Source organism: Callithrix jacchus, chromosome 6 (assembly GCF_049354715.1).
Source record: "Callithrix jacchus isolate 240 chromosome 6, calJac240_pri, whole genome shotgun sequence".
NCBI classification, from domain to species: Eukaryota; Metazoa; Chordata; class Mammalia; order Primates; family Cebidae; genus Callithrix; species Callithrix jacchus.
In genome coordinates, this window is record NC_133507.1 from 104462450 (window position 1) to 104481114 (window position 18665).

General features: G+C 33.8%; 1 protein-coding gene across 6 annotated transcripts in view; it reads left to right on the top strand.

Annotated features, from left to right (window-relative positions):
* Positions 1-18665, top strand: part of PTPN4 (protein tyrosine phosphatase non-receptor type 4) — a 229265-nt gene that overhangs the window by 109720 nt on the left and 100880 nt on the right. For 2 of the 6 annotated variants that reach the window (XM_002749530.7, XM_078327965.1), the window contains exons 4-8: positions 11128-11170; positions 11270-11348; positions 15283-15327; positions 15592-15644; positions 15999-16119. In XM_002749530.7, coding sequence (XP_002749576.1) covers positions 11128-11170; positions 11270-11348; positions 15283-15327; positions 15592-15644; positions 15999-16119 — 341 coding nt within the window. The remainder of the gene's footprint in view (positions 1-11127; positions 11171-11269; positions 11349-15282; positions 15328-15591; positions 15645-15998; positions 16120-18665) is intronic. The other 4 variants (XM_078327966.1, XM_078327968.1, XM_017973535.4 and 1 more) reach the window with 3 other exon arrangements.

Here is an 18665-nt window from a genome sequence, read left to right on the forward strand (position 1 = left end):
AGATATTTAAAGATGCATCCAGGAAATGCAAAGTAAAACTACAACGAAGTAGTACTTCCACTGGAAGCAGTGTGTCCACTAGAAGTATGTCCAGTGAAGTAGTATATCCACTAGAATAGTTAAAATTAAAATTCTTTCCATACCAAGTGTTGACAAGGATGTGGAACAACTGATAAAATTGCTTGTGGTAATTTAAAATGATACAACCACTTTGAAAAATAGTTGGAAATTTTCTTGTAAAGTTAAACATAGATTTAATATATACCACTGAGAAATCCCACTTTTAGCTATTTATCCAAGAGAAATGAAAACATGTCACATAAAGCTTTGCATACAAATGTTCATAGTTTTATTCATAATAGCCCAAGTGTGAATAAACTTTAATGTCCATCAATAAACAAAGGGATGAAAAATAACTGCTGTATATCTATAGAGTGGAACACTATATGGTTCCATTTATATTAACTTACAGAACAAGCAAAACTGACATGTAGTGACCAAAAGCAGATCAGTGTTTGCCTAGGATTTGGCGGACTGATTGCAAAGAAGCACAGGAAACACTTTAGGGTGATAGAAATAATCTCGATTGTGGATGGTGGTGGTTACCTGGCTGTATACATTTGTCACAGTTTAAACTGCATATTGAAAATGGATACAGTTAACCTGGCTGGACCCACAGTCTGAGTTCTCCTTTTCAGAATTTCCCCCTCAATTTTCTGGGTTTTTTTGTTTTTTGTTTTGTTTTTCTTTTTGGTCTCATTACTAAACTCTGCCCTCTGACACCTCAAGTCAGTAAGGATGTCCTCTCCCTGTGTAGGGTTTGAACTTGGCCTTAGGCAAAGATGGCTAATGTGTATCTCACCCCTTGCAGTTTTTCTGTTTTTCAAGAGTAGACTTTCCTCCTCTTTCTTCCTACTTTTGGTTGTTTTCCATTGTCAAACAGTACACTCATAAACACACAGAGAATAAAAATGAATACCATTATCAGACAAGAAATTTTCAAGTTTTTTTTTTTTTTAAGATTGAATGTTGACATTCAGTGTTGACAGGATTGGTGGAAGAGTCAAACCAGAGGAAAACTTATCAAAAAAGTTTGAAGAGGAGAGATTCTGAGTAATTTAGTAAGGGAATCAAAGTGATTGACTGAGAAACTATTTGAGGCCAGTTGGCCTGCTCTTTTCCCCTTTTCTAATTGAACAAAGGGCCCCAAATATAGTTCCCTGTTGAATAAAGCTGTGTGTTAAGGTATGGTTGTTGGGTGGAATAACTCATTTTTCTTTATCAGTTATCTACCTTGAAAGCTCAAATGAATCATTTGGAAAACTCTTGTAACTAGTAAGACTTAGAGCTCAACAAACAAATATCAATACCTTTTTAGATACCATTCAGGAGACATACTCCAACAAAATAGCAAATCACATTTTTTTTTAAAACTCAGATTCATTAAACATCTAGTAATAAACTTAAGCAGGAGTGTCAAGAGCCATATAAAGAAAATATAAAACTTTGCAGGAGGATATAATAGAAATTATGAATAAATGGAGACATACCATGTACATGATGAGGAATGCTCAGTATTGTAAAAGATCTCAGTAGTATTTCAGTTTTGTTGGTAAAACCAGTGGTATTGCTGGTTAGAATCTGAATGGAATTTTTTGGGAGAATATTTGACAATATGACCCTCAACTTCCTCTGGAAGAGAATCTGGATAAACTTAGCGAGATATATAAAATGTAATCAGCTTGTCCTAACAGATACAAAAACGTAGTATGATGAAATAGTACTTAAAATAGTGTGTTCTTAGTATGAATATAAGCCAATGAGGTAGAAGAAACAGCCCAAGTATAGATTTTTGTCTATATGAAAACATAGTTTATTATAATAATGGCATTCAAATCAGGATAGGTGTTGGAACAATTAAAGATGGGAAAAGATATATTTAGATTCTTAATAGATATCATATATAAAAATAAATTCCAATGTAAATTTAAAACAATAGTATAAAAATGTTGAGTAAGTTGGAAACATTTTTAATAATATTTGCTTGTTAGGATCATCCTAGGCAACAATAGTCCATGCATTTGTAAAGGGGAAATGTTGACAGATTTCAGTGCCTAACATTTCGAATATATGCTGAAGACAAAATACCAACTGGAGGGAAATACTTGTTACATATGTAACATAATATTAAAATCTAAAAGAGCTTCTAGAAATAATAAATGAAAGATAATCCAATAGAAAAATGGAATCCCAGCACTTTGGGAGGCCGAGGCGGGTGGATCACGAGGTCAAGAGATCGAGACCATTCTGGTCAACATGGTGAAACCCCGTCTCTACTAAAAATACCAAAAAAAAAAAAATTAGCTGGGCGTGGTAGCGCGTGCCTGTAATCCCAGCTACTCAGGAGGCTGAGGCAGGAGAATTGCCTGAACCCAGGAGGCGGAGGTTGCGGTGAGCCGAGATCGAGCCATTGCACTCCAGCCTGGGTAACAAGAGCGAAACTCCATCTCAAAAAAAAGAAAAATGGGAGGATAGCATGAACACAAGAAGAGTAAGTATTAATGACAAACGTAACAAGATATTCAGCTTCACTAATAAATAAGAGAGATGCCAAATAAAATTACAATGATAACACTCTTTGCATACTAGATTAGCAAAAATGCAGATTCACACTACCTGTTTCTGGCAAAGGCTAAGGGAAATGTGCGTTCTCAAGATACTTGGTGAAAGTGTAAAGTGAAAAAGTGTTTTTGGAAGGCAGATGGCAGCATATATCAAAATTAAAAATTTCTTGTATGCAAGAATTTCTCTTGCAACATTATTTGTAGAGGAAATAGTAATGGCAAAACCTGAAACACTCATAAGAGAATAGTTGAATAAAGTATATGACATCTGCTGGGTATGGAGGTGTATGCCTATAGCCCCAGCTGCTGGGGAGGCTGAGGCAGGAGGACCACTTGAGCCCAGGAGTTCTGGACTATTGTGCATTATACTGATTGAGTGTCTATACTAAGTTCGGCATCTGTGTGTATGTGTCTGTGTGTGTGTATTTTTAAATACTTATATGCAGGTGTATTACAGCATTAGAAGGTATACTTACTGATGTGTGAACAAGGCTACCTCTTTGGATGGGAGACTAGAATTGGAAAAGCCATGATAAAGGACTCTCATGGTTTTTGCTGTGTGTATCTGTGTGTGAAAGAGAGAGGGGAAAAAACTTGAATGTTTTATATTGATATTGTTATTTTAACAATAATTTTATTATAGAAAAACAAAAGGATAAATGATTATTCATCTAAACTTGGCTATGCTTCCAAATCCCTTGGGAAACATTTAAAAATTGTTGACACCCCATGCCCAAAGATTCATGGTTATTTGATCTATTCAACTAAATATCTGAAGAAAGTCCCTATGTGAGTCTGATACTTATTGACCATCATTCACAGTCACCCATTTTGTCACTTGATTTTTATAATAAAATTATGAAAGACTTGAGAGGTGAAAGGGGAACTGTAGTAGGACAGAATTCAGACGAGGATTTATCCAGCCCCATTAGTTCTCCAGCATTGTTTTTGTTTTAATTTTATTAAATTAAATTTTGTTTAATTTTATTTAGCTATTGTTTTTGTTTTAATTTTATTTTATTCAGCATAGCGAATGGTAAAGTTGGGATCAAATCTAAGTTTTCCACACCTTTTCTTTCTACTGTTTTACTAAGCCATATGTTTTTTATTGTATCTAGTGACTCTCCAGAATTACTTGGGAGAATTCTTTCTCCCAAGTTTCTAACTTGATGTCTAGTAAGAAATAGGACTGATTTATAAAAGAAACAAAAGGTTAATATCACAATGTATACAGCTGCCATTAATATGAGTAATGGAAGGTATTACAGCTAAAGATTTCTAAAAATTGATAGAAAATGGAATATATTACAGATGAAGTATGCAATACTTTATCTGTGCTATCTTGCACATAAATACACTCTCTTCCTGTAGTATTTTACCTTTACTTTAACTCACATTCCTCACTCCCTCCCCCACATCATTTACCCCTTTACCTTCACATTTTTAAGACTAAGGGTGAAAGTCACTTTCTCAGGCCTTTCCTGACTACCACTACTCCCTAGGTGCAATTGCCTCTTTCTTTTTTATCTATAGCAGTGATAATACTTTCTTGAGCTGATATGTTTCATGACTTACCAGTTTTTGAGGATAGGGACCGTATTTGGATTTTATATCACCTGGCACAGTGCCTTATAGAAATAGGCTTCAAATAATGAATGAGTTAAGGGAAAAAAATAGACATCTAAAACTTCATACTGTGGAAAAGAATGTAAGCTAGAATGTAATCTCCAAAGTGATAGTAAGACAGATGAAGGAGATAAGTATATGACTATAATTTGTCCAAATTATATTTTCTTTAAGACTAAAGCTGTTTACAATAGAAACACTGAACAATCTGGAGTTAATTACTTGATTGATTGATTGATTGGTTGGTTGACTGATTGATTGCTTGATTGATTGAGACAAGGTCTTGCTCTGTCACCCAGGCTGGTGTTCAGTGTGCAGTGGTGTGATCATGGCTCACAGTAGCTTCAACCTCCCAGGCTGAACCTCAACCTCCTAGCCTCCCACCTTAGCCTCCTGAGTAGCTGGGAATATAGGCATACACCACCACACCTGGCAAATTCTTTTTTTTTTTTTTTTTTTTTTTTTTTTTTTTTTTTTTTTGTAGAGACAGGGTCTTGCCATGTATCTTTCCCCTGATTTACAGGAAGACACAGATGTACAAATAGAAGAAGCTCACTGAACTCCGAGTACAATAAAAATGGTCAAAAGGCAGAGTTTTGAAAGCAGCAAGAGAGAGAGAAAAGTGACTTGTCACATTACAAGTGCTCCTCAATAAAAAAATCTTAGTAGAAACCTTGCAGACCAAAAGACAATGAGATGATACATTTAAAGTACTGAAAGAACACTATCAATCAAGAATTTTATATTTGGCAAAACTGTTCCTCAAAAATGAGAAGTTATGACATTGCTAGACAAATAAAACCTGAGGGAATTAACCACTAGACCCGCCCTTAAATAAATGCTAAGGGTAATTCTTCATGTTGAAATGAAAAGATCCTAGACAATCAAAGCCATATAAAAATACAGAGTTTGCCCACAAAAGCAAATACATGAGCAATTATAAAACAATATCATTATAATTTTATTTGTATCTTTACTCTGTTTCCTACAGGATTTAAAGACAAATGGAGAAATAATAAAATCTGTGTTAAAGGGTATATGACGTGTAATGATGTAATTTTTGGAATTTATAACAGAGTGGGAGGAGCATGAACGTAAAGGGGTAGAGTTTTTGTATGCAATTGAAGTTTAAGTTGGTGTCAGTTTAATATAGATTGTCATAACTTTAGGATGGCATAAAAAATACCCATGGTAACAACAACAAAAAATATTTATAGAATATACACACAAGGAAATGAGAAATAAAATGTGCTACTACAAAAAATCAGCTGAACATGAAGGAGGATAGTTACGGGGAAAACGAAGGACATAAAAGCTATGACACAGAAAAGAGATAACAAAATCCAAAGATATGTGCCCTGTCAGTCACTTACATACAAGTAGATTACATTTTCCAATCAAAAGACATAGATCACCAGAAAGGGTGTTTTTGGGTTTTTGTTTAAATCAGGCTTGAAAAGGTTGACAAATGTTTCTTTAGTGTGTAGCTCATAAGCCCCAGGCAGCAACAGCTCCATCTAGCCACTGGTAGGCAGAGGAAAGACTATCATTACCATCCATTTTCAAGAAGCTATCCTGCTTCTGATTTCATGTTTGATTTTTTTATGTTGTATATTCATAATTAATGATTACTTTGAAGATGAGTTTCTTAAACTATCTTGAAATCCTATATTTATATTCTTCAAAATTATTTAAGTATTGGGCTAAGCACTGGGGCTCACGCCTGTAATCCCAGCACTCTTGGAGGCCAGTGCAGGAGGATTGCTTGAACTGGAGAGTTCAAGACCAGCCTACGCAACATAGCAAAACCCTGTCTCTACAAAAAAAATTTAAAAACTAGCCAGGTGTGGTGATGCACATTACTAACATATATTAAACACAATATGCACTAAATATTTTTATTTTATTATCAGATTTAGACCCAGTAATACTACGAGTTGGAGACTGTCACCCTCATTTTATAGATGAGAAAATTGAGATACCGAGAAATAATTTGCCAAAGATCTCAAAGCTACTAAATGATAGAGTGGTTCAAGGTTTGTGCCGTATTCAGTGATGAATAGGGAGGGAACCTGTTGAGATGGACAGGCTATTGTTTGGTAGGAGAGGTACTGTTATAGAAAACAGCCAGTTGAGTCAGCATAGTCTCTACTTAGGAGCCATGTGTCAAGCAACTGGCAATGTCTATCACTCTGTGAGTACTTGGATTTGGATTTGGAGAGGTACACCAATGCCCCTGTTTTGGCTGGTGGCATCCAGTAGAATGAGGAAAGCCCCTTTTTGCTCAGGAGACTAGCTGTCACACCTACTGGCAGCACATTCTGCCTATCCCCACAAACTATAGGAGTCAAGTTATCTATCCTGTCTCTTCTCCACAAGTGGCAGACGTATAAAGTATTCACAAAGAATCTTCCAGAGAATTTTAAATAAAAATACATATTAAACAAGATAAATACAAACATTTTTTAAAAAATCAGCACTGTGAAAGATGCACCCAAGTCAGCAAAACAAAGATTCTACACTAGAGAAAGCAGGAAAACAATCTGTAAAGATGGAAATAATAGCACCAGTCTTGGGGATAAGAAGATAAAATGAATTTTTACATGTAAATAGCTTAGAACTGTGCTTGGAACATAGTAAATGCTCAATAAATTTTAGTATAAACAAAGAGAACAAGGCTAATTTACATTGGCACAATTAGAGAAGATAACACATTCATGCAATGAAAACAATGAAAGATTTTAGAAATTAAAAATAAAATTATCCGGTGGCTCACACCTGTAATCCCAGCACTTTGGGAGGCCGAGGCGGGTGGATCACGAGGTCAAGAGATCGAGACCATCCTGGTCAACATGGTGAAACCCTGTCTCTACTAAAATACAAAAAATTAGCTGGGCATGGTGTCACGTGCCTGTAATCCCAGCTACTCAGGAGGCTGAGGCAGTAGAATTACCTGAACCTAGGAGGTGGAGGTTGCGGTGAGCCGAGATCACACCATTGTACTCCAGCCTGGGTAACAAGAGCGAAACTCCATCTCAAAAATAAAATAAAATAAAATTGTCACAATAAAAGACTCACTAGTTAGGATAAATAACATAGACACTGTGGAAGGCTTAAATCTTTCAACATTAGTACACAAAACAGATAAAAATAATGAGAACATACAGAATATTTTAATAACACAACTATCAAGTTTAATGAATTTCATACTCTCTTTTTTTCCAAATACTCATGGAACTTTTGCAGAAATTGAGCATATGCTCAAATGTAGAAATTTTATACTACATTTTCGCAGATACAAAAGTTAACTTTGTCATGTGAAACAGTATATGGAGTAAACAAGAGATTCTTCTCAGGGTAAAGAACGAGAAATTGGCTTTGAAAAGATTAGAAACCCATGAGCCATGAGGTAAGTGATTAGCAATGTTTAATCACCTTCAAAGGTTTGAAAAGATTAGAAACAGAGCTCTATCCCTAAATAGACATTCCTTCATGCATGGAGTTCATGATGAAGTACCATCTCTTATTAGCTATCAGTATTAACTAGATAGTTATAATCTCTAATAAAATATTATCACATTTAAAATTTATATATATTGCATTGCAGACAGTTCAGCTTTTCTCAGATATAGCACAGTAATCTAGTTAGTACAGCAGTTCTTGGCACAGAATATACAGCCTGTAACTAAATATACGTAGTGATATAACCCCAATGTCCATTTATATAAGAACAAAATTAAGGGTTTATAATATGTTTTCAAGATGTATTAAAACAGTTACTGTAAGCAATTCCACTCCTAGATATATATTGAAAAGACCTGAAAATATATGTCCACACAAAAATTTATACGAAGATGTTCATAGCAACATTATTCATAATAGGTAAAACATGGGAACAATCCAGATGTTCATCAGGTGATGACTAGAGAAACCAAATGTGGTATAACAGTGAACTATTCAGCAATAAAAAGGAATCGCAAACCATGGCACACTCACTGGGGTGGCTATAATTTTTTAGAGGTAGTGCTGATGAGGATGTGAAGAAATGGAAATTTTTATATGTTGATGTCGGAGACTTAAAAGGTACAGCCACTGTGGAAACAAGTTTGGCAGTTTCTCAAAAAGTTAAATATATGGTTATCCTGTGACCCAACAATACTATTCCTAAGCATATACCCAAGAGAACTGAAAACATGTTCACCAAAAATGTGTACACAAATGTCTACTTTTTGACTATTATGAATAATGCTGCTACATTATTCATAATAGTCAAAAAGTAGACACAACCCAATATCAGGTATAAAAAGGAATGAATTACTGTTACATGCTACAATGTAGATGAACTTTGAAAACATCATACTATGTAAAAGCAGACAAACAAAGAAGACAACCAGTTGTGTGATTCCATTCTTTTAAAATGTTCAAAACAGGTACATTTGTAGAGACAGAATGCAGATTAATGATTGTTAGGGGCAGCAGGGAAAAGGGCACATTGGGACTGACTGCTGATAGGCACAAGATTTCCTTTGAGGATGATGGAAATATTTTGGAATTAGATAGTAGTGATGGTTGTACACCACAGGGAATATACTTAAGTATAATGACACATACATGTTAAAATGGTAAATTTCGCGGTACGTGAAATATATCTCACTAAAAATGCTATATAAAAATAATGTTGAGTCCTGGCTTATGCATTTTATAATTTGATAAATTTTGCGAAGTTATCCTCCATTGAGATGGTACAATTTATACTTTCCGAAGCTATGTATGAGAGTGCCTGTTCTTCTTGTGTATGTGTCATCAAACGTTTTAGTCTTTGCCCAATATTGCTGTTGAAAAATAATAACCCAATGAAGATTACTGTTGTATTTCTATAAATATGATCAAGATTGACTATCTTGTCATATACGTAAATGCCATTTGTATTTCCTTGACTATGAACTTCTATTCTTATTCATTACCTGTTTTTCCATTAGTGTTGGTTTTTTTCTTATTGATGTGTAGATCTTGTTTATATATTACATTTTTTCCTAGCTTGTTTTGCAACTTAATGATGGATTTCTTACAATGAATGTTATTTTAACCATTCAGTAGTGCTTGTTATAGTACTGTTCCATCTTCCTGGTTTAAACCAAGAACCTATGCCCTGTCTCATTTATATCATTGATGAGAGCTATTAAATTTCTCAGTGCTTATCTTTGTACTTCTAAACTTTGTCAGCTTAACACATCTGTGTATGTAAATGTGTTTGTATTTCTTTTACCAGAACATTTTGAAGGAGAACTGAATGAGGAAGGCAGGCTTTTGATAGAATAATTGAATGAAATTTTGATTATAGACAGCCATTAAAGTGGATATAATTTATGAATTTTCCTAGAAGATGTGAAGAATAAAAATCACTAGATTAATAAATAAATAGATGGAAAGATGGATAAATGGGTAGATAGATTGAGGAAAGAAGTGTGTTAAACAAAGCTGAAAACCCTATCCCCAACTGTTGAGTCATTCAGCACGTTTAGTCCTTCAGTAAATTATTTATTTACTTTACTTTCTTACTTATTTTGAAATGGGGATTGCAGGTGTGTGCCACTGCTTCTGACAGTATTTATAATTCATATTATATGTCAAGCCCTGTGCCAGATGCTGACTGTACAGTATTAACTGAAACAACTTTTATCCCTGGTTTTATTATAATCTAATGAAGGAGTCAGACAAAAGAAAAGGTGAAGCATACTTAATTGAGGTAATGTAATGAAGGAATGCAATGATCTTCACTTGTTTATAGAAAAATAACTAAGTCAAATGGGAGCAGTATGACATACTTCTGGTAGGGTGATCAGTGAAGGCCTTTCTGAGGTGGCAGGCTTTAAACTGAGACTTACAGATAATTAAGAGTACTGTAGGAAATCTAAAGTGCATTCTGTGAAAGGGAAGCTTGAAATTGAGGTCCTTATAACGGCATCTTTCCACAACAGAAAGGAGGCCATTATGACTGGAATTTAGTGAGTTGAGGTGGAAGAGGTAAGAAGAGGCCATACTATTCGTAGTGTAAGGACTCGGGGGATCTAGTACGGAGAAATTATCAAGAAATGTTCAGCAAATGAATTACATAATCAAATTTAGTTACAGCCATTTATTCTGCCACATCTAGTACCTCATTTTGGTTTCTTTGATTTTTTTTTAACTGAAACATTTTAGCAGTTGAAATTTTTCTGAATTCAGCTATAATTGTCCAGAGCTAAACTGGCCTTCAGAAGTATTGAAACTGCTTATAATTTCTCACACATAAAAATCATTCTCAAAACTAAACATCTGTCTTTTAAAAATTGGTGAGTTTTTTCAAGGGGAGCAGGTATTTTATTTTTAAATGAGTAGGGTAAATGTTATAAAATTTCTCCTGAGTGAATTTCCATGTTCTGTAGTAAAATTTTGCCTGAATTAGTATAAAGCCCAGGAGAGAGAGGGGCCGGGGGGTGGGTGGGAGGTGAGAGAGAGAGAGAGAGAGAGAGTTGAAGAGAATTTCAAAAACTTGCTAGCCTATTAAGAAGAAAAGTTAATGTGAATCACTTCAGGTTGCTGCAATTACTAAGCATTGTTACTTTTGAAATAGAGGTTATTGCACATTGTATAATGTGATTGAAAAGTCAAATCAAAATCTTAATGCTAAAACAAATATGTTCAGTAATTTCTAGCATAATTTTATTACATTTGATATGAAAAATATTGTCTGTAATGTAATGATTTTTTTCCTACCTAGGCCTTTTCTGAAATGCAGCTTTTAGCATTTATCTCCAAATGGAACAGATTTGCAAGAATCAATATAGTAGGTCCTCAAGGACAAAAAAAAAATCGGTTTTATTTATTTATTTTTCAGAGGTGGCTGGATCCAAACAAACCAATAAGGAAGCAGCTAAAGAGTGAGCATGCATATTTACTTAATGTTTTGCAAGTATACTTTATAAAGATAAAGGATTAATATAGTCTGATTAATTAGAAACTACTTTTATTAATTCTAGGAGGATCTCCTTACAGTTTGAACTTTAGAGTCAAATTTTTTGTAAGTGACCCCAACAAGTTACAAGAAGAATATACAAGGTGGGTTTATGGAGCATATTTTTCTTGAAAATATTGTCAGAACACTAATATGAAATTATGAAATTAATTAGGCAAAAAGAAATTACTACGGTGTAATTCAGAGCTTTCCAGTCAGTACACAGAATAAGTTATGGCTATTCCAAGATGTTTTCCTCCTTTTTTGGATGGCTGGGAGAGCCCAAGGGGATGCAGAACCTCAGAGCTTCCCAGTCCAGCCCCAAGCAGCCTCTTGAGCCATATAAATATTAAAAATTTCTACTTGTGAACACTGTTTAAGTGCTGCTTAAATTAATTGAGGTCATCATATGTTGCTGAAACTGTATCCGAAGGATGCTGTGTAGTGAGAAATTTTTGGGTTTTTTTTTCCCCATGTGAAAGCATATTCTAATACCCTTTTTTATTGAGGAGAACATAGAATTTATAAAATATATAACCATTATGTGCAGGTCAGTAGGTACCTTTTGTCCCCTATGTGTTTTTAATCTTTGGTTTCAAAAATATAATGGATTTTATAAGGTATGTTGCAGGGAGTACACTAGCATGTTGAGGCCTTTACATGCCCACTTGACTCTGCATTTTAAGTCCCAGCTTATGTTAATATATAATTTTGTCATCGTTGTGATTTGACAGTATGTACATGAATGATCCAGATGAACATTTTGATAATGTTCTTGAATATAAGGTGAAATACTGAAGGTAGAAATGGAGAAATAGCAACAGTGTGATAATTGTCCGTATTAAAATAACCGGCATGACAACCTTGCATATTGCTTGAAAGACAGAATTAGGAATTAGTCATTAGTTTTTTTTACAACAGACAGTTAAAAATTAGCATGTTACACTCTCTAAAATTCTCAGATATAAGAATATAGGCCAGTAACTACATTCAGAATTACTCTAAAAGATAGGTGTCCACTGGGCACAGTGGCTCACGCCTGTAATCCCAGCACTTTGGTAGGCTCAGGCAGGTGAATCATAAGATCAGGAGTTCAAGAACAGCCTGGCCAACATGGTGAAACTCCGTCTCTGCTAAAATACAACATAGTAGCTGAGCATGGTGGCGGGCACCTATAATCTCGATCACTCTGGAGGCTGAGGCGGGAGAATCACTTAAACTCAGGAAGCGGAGGCTGCAGTGAGCCGAGATCATGCCACTGCACTCCAGCCTGGGTGGCAGTGCAAGACTGTCTCAAAAAAACAAAAAGATAGGTGTCAAAAAAATCCATACCTAAAATAATCCATAGATAGGATGTTAAATTTTAATGTATGGTTTTAATGTATTTAAGATACTGTCTTGGAGTGGAGAAACAAAAGGATAAAGATATTTAATTAGCTGCAGCTGCCAGTTCTTAGATGTTTGCAGAGTTTTCATTAGTAGACCAAGTGAGAAAAATTAGATTGAAATTCTAGAGAGTTATTTTCTGTTTGTTTTAGGGTGGGTGTGCAAGTGTTTTTTTTTTTTTTAATGGGAGAACTCAGTGACGTATTGTCTGGATTATATAATCCTAATGCTTGCAAGTAATAGTAGAATCCAAGCTAATTTATCTTGAAAAGCAAAGTTGTGTTGTATGTATACACCTTAGTTTAATATTGTAGCCCTTAAAATATTGTTAGTTAAAATGCCATCTTCATAATTTACTTCATAATGTTATTCTTTTATAGCCTGCATTAAAAACACAATAAAAAAATAAATGTATCTCACTAACAAGTTGACATAACTTCCTGAAGCAGAAGAATGTAGAATCAAGTTTGATAGCAGTCAAGGAATTAACTTGTGCTCAGAACCTTTTATAATGGAATGTTATGGAATCTTAAAATTAGTATTATTTGGTAAAATGTGGTAAATGTCTAGTTTTTAAAATTTTACTAGCCAAAGCTACATATTAGCTAAAGCTTTAATGCTTGAGTGGCCTTAATGTGATGGTTATGATTAGTAACAGAGCACCTTCTGCCACAGTTGCTGAATTTTCAGAACTAGTTTAGACCCCAGGAAATAGGAAATATGCTACACCTCCTTACCTTGAGATTTCAAGAATATAAATAGTATATTCCCAATATTCAGATCAGTCTGCTTAGGAATTCTTTCTCAGTTTTTAGCTATATGAAAGTTGATTATGTTTGGTAGTGAGCCAAGAAGAGAAAAGAAACTCTGATACTAAATTAATTTTTTTAATTATTACCATGAGATTTCAAGAATGTAAATAGTATATTCCTAATATGCATATCAATCTGCTTAGTAATTCTTTCTCAGTTTATAGCTATATGTAAGTTGATTCTGTTTGGTAGTGAGCCAAGAGGAGAAAAGAAACTCAAATACTAAATTAATTTTTTAAATATGTCTTTAATTAGTGAATTAGTTTTGTAAAATTAGTGAAAAATATTTCTTTAATTTTGAAATGGTGGTGCGGGGGAGAATGGAGTCAAACAGGTTCCACCAGGTTAAACACCATTTAGCTTTAGCAGGTGCTGGCCTCATTAGAATTTAATTTTTCCAATTCCTGAGATACATATATTAGGCAAGTGATAATACTTTCTTTTTACAAATGAAGAAACTAAGGCTCAGCCACATTTTAAGCAGTTTGCCCAAGATCACAGGCTAGCCTAGGACTTGAATTCTGGTTTCTACTTTTAACAGTTCTTACGTCTTGGTTAAATTAGTATGTAAGTAAAATTTGGCAAGTATAAGCGTTATTTATGTAGGATTTACCATATTATGGCAAGGATATACATGACCTTAAATCCTGACTATAAGATTGTTTCTCACCAGGAACCTTAACTTTGAATTATTAGACCAAAACAGGCCTGATAGAAATATACTGTCTTGGATTGAGTAAATAGATTATATTTATAATATTATGCACTAAGCCTCACAAGAAGTTATATAGGAAGCCATGATATTTGTTTTTTTGTTTGTTGTTGTTGTTGTTGTTTTTTGTTTTATTTTGTTTTTGTAATGAATATCTGATTTTCTGAAAACGTCTTTGGTAATTTGAGTATTGTCATGGAGCTTTTCAATGACTTTAATCAGCCAGCCTAGAATTTCTAATGACTTTTGACTCTAGGAATATGTACTTTTTTTAATTTGGTGAAATAAAATTTTTAAATTCCCTGGTTAAACATTTAAAACCACAAAGTTTACAGCACAGATAACTTTGCCCAAGTATTGTTAAATCTTCTAGTGAATGGGTTACCTACTAGGAGAGAGACCAAAGGGCAATGCTATCTTGTAAGCAATGACAGCAGGCTTGTTGTAGGAAAGTTATGTTTTTGTTGGTTTCACAGGAAATTGAATGCTTAACAATTCTAACAATAGTAGAGCAATAATAGAGAAAAGAGCCCTTCTTTTTTAACCCCTGATCATAGAGATGTAAGTAAAATTTGGTCAAATTTGCTATTAGCTCAAATAACATTCTTTAGGTCAGAGAGCATTCTTTACTCAATGAAAGTGGATAGGTGCTTTTCTACAATGGGCAGATTCCTGCTGTCTGATGATAAAATGATCAACACACTGGATTGTCCTTGGAGCTGGCTTTCTGTCTCAAACCAGAGAAAATCATCACTGGTCTCTAGTGCATTGCTACTATCACCTCTTCCATGTTTGTGATGCTCAAATTCTCTGTGCTTCCAACTTCTACTTTCTGCATATGCCAACCCTCAGAGTATTTCTCCCTCAGTCATGTAACTGTTTAAAATCTTGAGGGGTTCAATAATGGAAGCTAGTGGAAATAAGACATTCAAAATACAAATTTCATACATCAAAGAATTTTAAAGATTTGGAATAATGAGTTTATGAAATCTTTTTATACTTCACATGTTTTAATATGTAAATTATGAAAGCAAATATTTAAAGGTTTTTTTTGTTAATGTAAGTATATAGTTTCTTAGAACTGAAATTGTTGTAATTCTAGTAAATGCTTTTTTTTTTTTTTTTAAGGTACCAGTATTTTTTGCAAATTAAACAAGACATTCTTACTGGAAGGTGGGCTTTTTAAATTTCTTAAAAACTTTTTGTAATGGACTTTAAAAATACTTTAAAATCTGTTTTAAGTGATTCATGGTCATTGCAAACAAATTATTTAAAAAGGTAACATGTAGTGTGAATTCCTTTCATCAGATAAGTTTATTTCTTAATAGTTAAAATCAAGTCACATGAAACTTCAAGTGTGATTATTTAACAAATTATAGCACTTTTGAAATTACTATGTTTAACCTTTGGTTATATATTTTTGTTTTATTTTATTAGATTGCCCTGCCCTTCTAATACTGCTGCCCTTTTAGCTTCATTTGCTGTTCAGTGTAAGTATCAGCCTATCTTTAGGTCAAATAGCATATACCTTTGTGGTTCGTGTTGCTAGTACATTGGCTTTAATGTGGTAGTTCTTTAGACATGTTACCATATAGGAAATAGTGACTGCAGTGGAAATGTAATGAAATGTCTAGTTAGTTAACAATTACTATAATTTTTTAAAAGAATTTTCTCTAAAATTGTGTGAGACAAGAATGTTAAATGGATTACTGTAGCTTGCTTAAGTGTTTGTTAGAAATGTAAGTATTTTACATCCAAAAATAGAATTAATGACATTGCTGATTTGACTATGATAATTTAAAAATTTATTTATTAAAATGTGAATATTTTCCTTTCATTATTAGCTGAACTTGGAGACTACAATCAGTCAGAGAACCTGCCAGGCTACCTCTCAGATTATTCTTTCATTCCTAATCAACCTCAAGATTTTGAAAAAGAAATTGCAAAGTTACATCAGCAACACATGTAAGAGTTTTTTAGTTTTTTATTTGGTAAACTTCTTAATGGCATTCTTTCTAGAGAAATGTTTGAAATTACTTCTAATTTGATGATGATATTTATTTAATACAAAACAATTTCTGTCATCTAAAATAATATTGTAAAGAAATATAGGTGATCTATGCTAAAATAAGCTTTCACAGAATATATGAGACTCATTTTCATTTGTATTAAGAGCCATTAAGGGCCGGGCGCAGTGGCTCAAGCCTGTAATCCCAGCACTTTGGGAGGCTGAGGCGGGTGGATCACGAGGTCAAGCAATCAAGACCATCCTGGTCAACATGGTGAAACCCCATCTCTACTAAAGATACAAAAAATTAGCTGGGCATGGTGGCGCCTGCCTGTAATCCCAGCTACTCAGGAGGCTGAGGCAGGAGAATTGCCTGAACCCAGGAGGTGGAGGTTGCGGTGAGCCGAGATCGCGCCATTGCACTCCAGCCTGGGTAACAAGAGCGAAACTCCATCTCAAAAAAAAAAAAAAGAGCCATTAAGCTATCTGTAAACATTTATTTACTATTGTCTAATAGTCTAATTTTAGAATATAAATAGTATATTTAAAGAACAGAGATTAATCTGTTTGGTAATTTTTTCTCAGTTTTTAGCTATAAAGGACTTGATTCTGTTTGGTAGTGAGCCAAGAGGAGAAAAGGAACTCTATTCCTTTTAATTAATTTGTTTTAAATATTTTTTAAAAAAACAGTACAGGTTGAACATCCTTAATCCAAAAGTTTGAAATTCAGGGTGCTCTAAAATTCAAAACTTTTTGAGCACTGAGATTACACAAGTGGAAAATTCTGCACCTGATCTCAAAATGCAGTCAAAACTTTGTTTCATACACAGAATTATTTTAAACATTCTATAATATTAAACTTCAGGCTAATGTGTATGAAGTATATATGAAAAATAAAAGAATTTCATGTTTAGACTTGGTTTCTATCCCAAGATACCACATTATGTATATGCAAATACTTAAAAACTTGAAGGAATCTGAAATTAGAAACACTTATGATCCCTAGCATTTCTGAAAAGGGATACTTAAACTTATCAGTATTCATTCATTAAAAATATTCATTCGACTTCGATTTTTTTTGTGAGTATAATTTTATTTTTTCAAAAGAGATTTGTTGCTTTGAATAGAAAGTAATATTGTTTATTGGCTCAGAATTCAGTTGTGCTTCAGTATACGATTCAGAATATTCAGGGAAAAACTAAGGCAGTGTTGCGTATTGGCTAAGAGTCTGAACTAGAGAGCCAGACTGCCTGGTTTGAAATTCTGTCATATTACTTATTATCTTAGAACTTTGGCGAAACTGCTTTATATATATATTGTCTCTTCTTCTCTGTTTCCTTATATAAACTGGGGATAATAAAAGTACCTGTCTATCGCTGGAGTTATTGTAGGTCTTAAATAAGTTTATATGCGTAAGGGTTCTCAAAACCATACCTGGCACATTGTAGGCACTGAAGAAATGTTAGGTGTTGTTATTATTAAGAAAACTTACTTTCATTTGCTACTAACTCATGTCTCTAAAACAGGATAACAAACTATGGCCCATTGTCTATTTTTATATGGCCCACAGACCAAGATTGTTATGTATATTTTAAATGGTTGCAGAAAATCAAAAGAATAATAGCATTTTGCAGCATTTGACATTTTGTAAAATTCAGTGTTCATGAATAAACACTTACTAGAACATAGATATCCTCATTCATTTATATGTTGTCTATGGCTGCTTTTGCACAATGACCAGCTAGATAGTTGCCACAGAGACCTTATGACCTAAAAGCCTGCAATATTTACTATCCGGCTGTTTGCAGTAAAGGATTTGCTGATTCCTGATCTAGAATTGACTAATGTCTAAGAGTTTTTAATAGACTGCCTAATGTGGCAAGGGGGCTACTTTAGTCTAAGTAAATTCCGTTCATAGTGGAAGTTATACATGCAGCATATCAGAATCAAGAGTTTAAAGATAAGCCAGATTTTTTTAATTTACTAATAATAAAAAGACGTAAGGAAAAGACTTGTATATTTAAAAAACTATTGATTACATATTTCTATTTGGTATAAATAAATGATTCATCAGATCTTTAAATGAAGGAAAATAGAATTATTCAGTTTAACTGCAGGGAGTATAGTTTAATTTTATGGAAATTGGAAGTGTACTGCTTCTTTTGAGGAGTTTGTATCCCAAGATACTGCATTATATATATGCATATATTTCAAAACTTGAAAAAATCTGAAATCAGAAACACTTAGAATCCCAAGCATTTTGAGGAGTATGATCATGCATTAACAGGCTGTTGGCTCCCATTTCTGGTAGCATTAGTGAATAGAAAGTTTGTATCTTTGTTTTTGTAATTTGCTGCTTTTGCTCTGCTGTAGTCTGATAATAACAGATAACTAAGGTTGTTAAAGCTATATGTGAAATAGGAGTAAATCTCGTTTTAAAGGCCTTACATTTAGAGCAGTTGTTCTTCAACTTACGTTTATAAGAATCACTTGGGATTCTTGC